Source organism: Notothenia rossii, assembly GCF_949606895.1.
Source record: "Notothenia rossii genome assembly, chromosome: 2".
NCBI classification, from domain to species: domain Eukaryota; kingdom Metazoa; phylum Chordata; class Actinopteri; order Perciformes; family Nototheniidae; genus Notothenia; species Notothenia rossii.
The window spans coordinates 27,176,920-27,183,255 of record NC_136904.1 but is presented as its reverse complement, the minus strand read 5'-3'; the positions used below and the strand labels follow the sequence as shown (position 1 = coordinate 27,183,255).

The window sequence follows — 6,336 nt, the reverse complement described above, 5'->3', positions numbered from 1 at the left end:
TGAGAAATAGGGTGACACGAAGCAAAAAAAGATTAAAACAACGTGGAAGCTACATTGGCGCAGCGTCCATAGCAACGATAGTAAAAATCGAGTAGGCCTATGCAATTTCAATTTACACATTTTTTGGATGGAAATTTTATCAAAAGTGTAATTTTTTAAACTTCAGCATTATTTAAATAAATGCATATGAAATACATAAAGATGGCTGTAGAAAAAATGTCATTATGTGCATAGGCCTACAGTAACAGGTGAACATAACATATTTTTGAATGATCAAGGACGCTTAAGTGTTTTTGTGTTGAATATCATTTCATGACAGCAATCACAGCATGGGAATTTTTTGTGTCAGAAAACTTCAATAACATCAAATAATGTAGCTAGTAAAGTAGGTATGGATAGCCATAATAACTGCCAGTTATTTATTTTATTGAAATATTCAGAAATAAATACATAGGCCTATGTGCACACATACTTTTACATAGAAATACAATCAAAATAAAAAATAAAGACGACAAGAAACAGCTGGGGAGGGAGAACACAACTCCAGGTGAACAGAATCAACAGGAAACCGACAGACGAGTTTTCAATTTCTCCTTGCACGTTGAAGGGCAGTGATCCTATTTTTCACGTAGAACTTCACCGCTATCCAGCTTCTTCCCATCAGTGCTTCTGGAGAAGCTGTAATGCATGCAATGCAGTCCAACTTTCCTGGTACTTTCCCAGATGTGATGAAGATCATTAATGTATCTTCAACAGCTTTGACCTCCGCACGAGTCCAACTCCTCTTCTTTGTGGTTTCTAGTGAAAGAAAGAAAAGACAATCAGGCATACAGACAAGTGACATAAAACATTATTGAGGGACCAATGAGCTTATTATTCTCTTCTTCTCTTGAGAACAATACCCTGTCCCCATGAGATTAACTATATAGTTGTGAAATAAATCAAACATTGTAAAATGATCTGCAGACTTGTCTATTTGTGTCAAAGATGTTTGTCCCTATTTCATGTAATCCAGCAAAATGTCCTGGGTAGGCTTCACAAAAGCCTCTTAGGTTAGCCAGGCATCAATATCAACCATGACCCTTTCATAAGCCACCAAAACGCAGCTAAAAATATATATTAAGAATAACATGCTGTGCACTGGTCTGGTTACCTGAATGAAACCTGGCTTATACCCAATCATTGATTTAAGTTCAATGTGCCTGGTATCAAATGTATTATTAGTGTGTGAAGTCAAAATGTACCCTCTGTTTTCATCATCTTCTCTTTTGGCTGTTCATTCAGAGAAGACTGGGATATGGCATGAGGAGGAAGAATACCGGATTGTGAGGAAGAAGAGGAGAGAGAGGGTGAACATGGCACCAGATTGAGAACGAAATAAGTCTCTTGCTGCTCTGCACTGAGGGCCTGATGTTGCTCTGGAGCTGGTCTCTCTTGCTGCTCTGCACTGAGGGCCTGATGTTGCTCTGGAGCTGGTCTCTCTTGCTGCTCTGCACTGACGGCCTGATGTTGCTCTGGAGCTGGTCTCTCTTGTTGCTCTGCACTGAGGGCCTGATGTTGCTCTGGAGCTGGTCTCTCTTGCTGCTCTGCACTGAGGGCCTGATGTTGCTCTGGAGCTGGTCTCTCTTGTTGCTCTGCACTGAGGGCCTGATGTTGCTCTGGAGCTGGTCTCTCTTGCTGCTCTGCACTGAGGGTCTCTTGCTGCTCTATGCTAATGGTCTGTGGTTTCTCGGCTGTGGGAGTTTCAGATGCAGGTTGATGGTCAGTGGAGCTCTCTGTAATGCAGGTTTACTTACAGTTTTTGTTAAAATAAAAAAAGGTTGTCAAATGTACGTGGGTTTTTTATTGATATATGTACTTAAAGGTGGGGTAGGTAATTTATTTCAGAAACACTTGTTATATTCCATGGAGTGCTCTTAACATCCCGATAGCAATGAATATATTAAATGCTTTGACAATAAATCCATAAAACAATGTAATCTGTGGAAGCCGTGGTGCTGTAAAACGCACGACCAATCATCTGAGCCGGCCCGGCTAAAATAACTGGATGGCTTACCTGCCTGTCAGCCTTCCATCTCGTGCACTAACTTATCTCGTGCCTCATTGGTCATGTGCGCGTTCGTGTGTGTTGGAGGAGGGGCTCTGTAAGGAAGTCTGAAGGAAGGGGCACATTTTTTCGGCTGCGTGCTTTCAAATTCTAGCGCACTCGAGCTGGTTTCTCCATTCTTACCTACCCCACCTTTAACACAATCTTTTGAAAAAGAAAATACTCTTACCCTTTGCCAAGAGGTATTCATAAGCCCTCCGCATTTGGTCCAAAAACCTTATGTTGTTAGGAGTGGGGGGCAGATGGGTTATTACATCAGCAGCCCACCTATTTGAAGGCCTTTTTGGCTTGCCATAAAATAGAATTGGCTAGTAGCCTAGAGCCTCAAGTTTCTGCACCTGAAATGAACAAAAGCAGTTGACACACATTAGTTTGACCCGCTACCTTAAACCCATTAATAGTGTTTCTTTTGGATTATTATACAAGCAACATGAAGGTATCTTGCATTGTGTAAGATTAATTGTTATTTGCATGCAAGGGATAAGGTACACCTGCTGTTTCTGCCATTGCCTTCATTACAACAAAATCATTATTTTACAAAGAACAATACGCATTGTTGCTCTTTTTTTGGACCAAAAACACTGTGTGGGGCTCTCACAAAATATTTACAACATTTAAGCATCACAATCAGACGGGGTCAAAGAGGTAAATACGATCACTGTAAGATGTAACATCTGACAATAAGACTATATTTTCAAAGGCCTGGGGCCTCATTTATAAAAGGGATATACGCTCCAAAAATGGCGTACGCTGTTTCTACGCAATGTTTGCGATTTATAAAATACTAACTTGACGGGAAAACGTGCGGTCCTCCACGCAAACTCTAACCCATGCGTACGCACTAAGCACAAAAACGGGAGACACGAGAAACTGCAACACCGTTGGCAGAACGAAGAATGGCGAGAAATATGTGGAAATAATACCATCAATAAAATGTTACCTCTCATTTATCATATATGAAGAATTCATTTTCAAACATTGATTAAAGCCAATCTTAAAATTATTTTAACAAACGCCTGTTTGAGACTCCTCAGTGCACACAAAAAAATAACTTAATAAATAAATAAATACAGATATGTTATTTAAAACCACATCGAATATGTTGTGTTAATGTTATGAAATGTTTTCTCATGAATTATGCGGTAAGCAGGACAGAATTACGTCTAAACTGACGCCGTTTTGCATTTCTATAGGTTGTATACGAGCATGGTTTTATATACTACCATGTTTAATCGTGTTTTATGCCGTTTGCCAAGACTTGATAAGTCGCTCGTAAAACACAGGAGGTATGGAAACTAAGAACACCATATGTGGTCAATTGTACAGCTAATATAACACAACACATTAGTTTTATTTCCTTTAACTGGTGGATATATAGAGTTGCGGAGGGGGGGGGGGGGGGGTTGAGATGCACAGGCTGCAGTGGAGACGCTGCGCACAGATTGACAGCTGGGACACAAACCACTAAATACAAAAACATAATTCAGATCCAGTCGTCATGACTCCAATCCGGAGGGATTCCCCCATCATTTATTAAAGTTTCTCATCAAGGGGGGGTTTCCTGTCCCTGGTACAAACACACTGCCTGAGGAAAGTTAGGCTATGTGTATTTTTTTTGTCATTATCCTTTTTCGAACCATTTACTTATTTATTTTGGTGACGATCCGATCCATGCTGCTACTCTGGTTCAAACTGCATCCACCAAACAATATGATTTATCTCGACCTCCCAAAAATAAACTAAATCTGACACGGTGTGAGATGTCTTTTTTAGCTGTTCTGTCGTCATTTCCTGTGATCTTCTTCATGCAGTCAGTCAAAATGAATGAATGAATGGGCATTTCTTTGACTATTTATGGGCAAATATGGGTGTGATGGGAAGCCCGCAAAAGCTGCTCCGCATTTTGAGTTGATTGTGATTTATAAAGGGAAATAGGCGTAGGATGTGCGGTACGCACTTCCCTCGCCGGTACGCAATGTTTTGTGAATCGGAACATGGCGTAACATTTCTGTACCTATTTTGTTGCTTTGTATTACGTAAGCAACCTTCCCATGTGAATCCTACGCACGCCGTTATAAATGAGGCCCCTGATCATAATGTACTAAAAAGGGAGTTTCACTTCAATTACTAGAAACTTATGAAATATTTTTACTTACTGCAATACGGGCAGAATCAAGTATCCGTCCAACATTTTTGTTTTTCACCACATCTTGGCTCCATTCACTATCCAGGGATGCCACTTTTTCTTAGTATAGTATAGAAAAACAAAAACACAGAAGTGGACTAACAACAGAAAGATGACAGATAAGACACATACACAGGTACACAGACAGAGATACATAGACAGCAACAAAGATAGGACAATTTCACAACAGCAAGGACAGGGACGTGGCTCTTAAAAGTGCCTTTGGATTGATGCTATATAACGGTGTTTGGCTTTCACTTAGAACTCAGAAGAATCTGTTGAGAGAAGAAACAACAATTAGGAATTGAACACCTTACCTTTTACAGTGGCGTTATCTTATCAAATAATTAACAACATCAACATAGCGTGATGCCAAAAAGACAGTTTGGAGCTATGGTAACATAGGTTACTGGAAATACATTATTAATGGAAACCATACAATTCCCTATGACTGTAACCTGTAAGATCATATCTGACAAATAAAAGTCACCTAATATGTAAGGGGCTTGGCATTAGTGTCACGAACATGAAGGAATATTTCGGAACTTTTATGATTATTTAATTGTTTTTATTGTTGTGTCATTCATTTAATCAACTCTAACCCCATTGAAAACACATAACTGACACATAATAACTACATTCCTAAACAATCACAAATATTATTTCATGCAATAACAGGTGTCAGTCGTTTGCCACCTCTTGAATAAAGTTAAACTTAGAAGTACCTTCTGTGCTAGTGAATAGCTAGTAGCAGCTAGCTAGCATTCTGCACGTTTGATGCAGCAAGTTATACTTTTTTGAATGTCTTAAAATTATTTACAGGCAAAAAAACGACTACCCTGCACTTGTAAATGTTCCAACAATGTCTTATTGGTCCGACATAAGGCTGTTTGTGCTGAATATTGAATGATTTTCTCGAGTTCAGGCACATGTTCACGGTGTTTCTTACCTGCTGGAAGGATCGCAAATGGGCTTTAACATCGTCGCGCATAGATGACGTCACAAGTGTATGCCGAAAACATCGTTGCGCATAATTCAGTACCCAGCATGCATCATCTCAACTTCACATAAGAGAAAGAAATGCCTATAAACCTATAAACCTATTATTTTTGCCTAACTGTCGCCGAGAACTATCACAGAGTATGACAATTACAATTTTGTCATTTTGTATAAACTATATATAAAGAGCAATGACGTCTCGCACCACACGCTTCAGCTGAGAACGGGTAGCTGTTGCAGCGTCCATAGCAACCACCTTAGCAACCATGAATGTGTACACATTCATGAAGTAATCTTCGTCATAACTAGCAAACTAAACATCACGTACATCTACTGCACAAATAATCAGAAATAAAAACTTGTAATAATCGCATAAAATTACATCAAAAACGCATTTTAACGGCCAAATGAACCTTAAAATAGGCATTTTCCACCGAGAATAACAAGAAGGTCGGCCATTGTTGTTGATCACGTGGTCTATGAAGATCTATGGGACGCCCTGCCTGTAGAAGCCTGACGGCCAAGGGGTACCCTTTACGTAATAGGGTGACGGGGAGGGGCCCTGACCGTCCGTCAATATGTGACGGGTTGGGAGTGAGAACGTGTTGTTTCACTACTCGCGTATAAAAGCCCCGCCCCCACCTTCATAGCTGGCCCCCACCTTCATAGCATTTCAACAGAGGAAAACCGACAACTGGAAGATGAGTGGAAAAGCGTCACATAAATGTGTAAGTGCTCACAGCTCCGTGGGAATTATTATGTGCAATTCATTTCTAAAAGGCTTTCACATTACTATACTTATATTTTTATTTAAATGTAGGCTACATGTTACACCAAAACGGAACACAAAAGCAGGACCAAACATCATACATTGAATTCCTTGACTAACAAGAGAAAGATTCATTCATTTAAATAAATATTTAACAAATGGGCCGGTTCTAAAGGGTTATTCAGTTAAGCCTGATGAGAGGGGATACAGCTGTGCACATGTCATCATTAACAGACGTCATTTAAAAGTGACGTTTGAGTGAACGAGGACACCCCA

At 39.9% G+C, this 6,336-nt stretch overlaps 1 protein-coding gene across 3 annotated transcripts; it reads right to left on the bottom strand.

Annotated features, from left to right (window-relative positions):
- Window positions 1-405: 405 nt before the first annotated feature.
- LOC307028553 (uncharacterized protein) lies at window positions 406-5,444 on the bottom strand. 3 transcript variants are annotated; one of them, XR_013805032.1, is made up of 5 exons: window positions 5,242-5,432; window positions 4,264-4,567; window positions 2,277-2,445; window positions 1,245-1,290; window positions 406-798 (listed from the first exon to the last, which is right to left on the bottom strand). XR_013805032.1 is itself a non-coding variant. In XM_079663671.1 (5 exons), the coding sequence occupies exons 3-5, from the start codon at window positions 2,308-2,310 to the stop codon at window positions 584-586; spliced, it is 738 nt and encodes a 245-aa protein (XP_079519797.1). In that variant the 5' UTR covers window positions 2,311-2,445; window positions 4,264-4,567; window positions 5,242-5,444; the 3' UTR covers window positions 406-583. The 3 variants fall into 3 exon arrangements, 2 of the variants coding, with proteins under 2 accessions (XP_079519797.1, XP_079519798.1); XM_079663671.1 differs by having other exon boundaries at window positions 1,245-1,733; window positions 5,242-5,444; XM_079663672.1 differs by lacking the exon at window positions 5,242-5,432 and adding an exon at window positions 5,018-5,202 and having other exon boundaries at window positions 1,245-1,733.
- Window positions 5,445-6,336: the final 892 nt, after the last annotated feature.

What these genes read in the sequence shown, in the direction of transcription:
- LOC307028553 (XM_079663671.1), bottom strand. Translation starts at nt 2,310, where the DNA reads ATGCGGAGGGCTTATGAATACCTCTTGGCAAAGG. An exon ending in TGAATACCTCTTGGCAAAGG is followed by an intron (nt 1,734 to 2,276) that starts GTAAGAGTATTT and finishes AAACTCCCACAG; the next exon opens with CCGAGAAACCACAGACCATT. An exon ending in GAAGATGATGAAAACAGAGG is followed by an intron (nt 799 to 1,244) that starts GTACATTTTGAC and finishes TTCTTTCACTAG; the next exon opens with AAACCACAAAGAAGAGGAGT.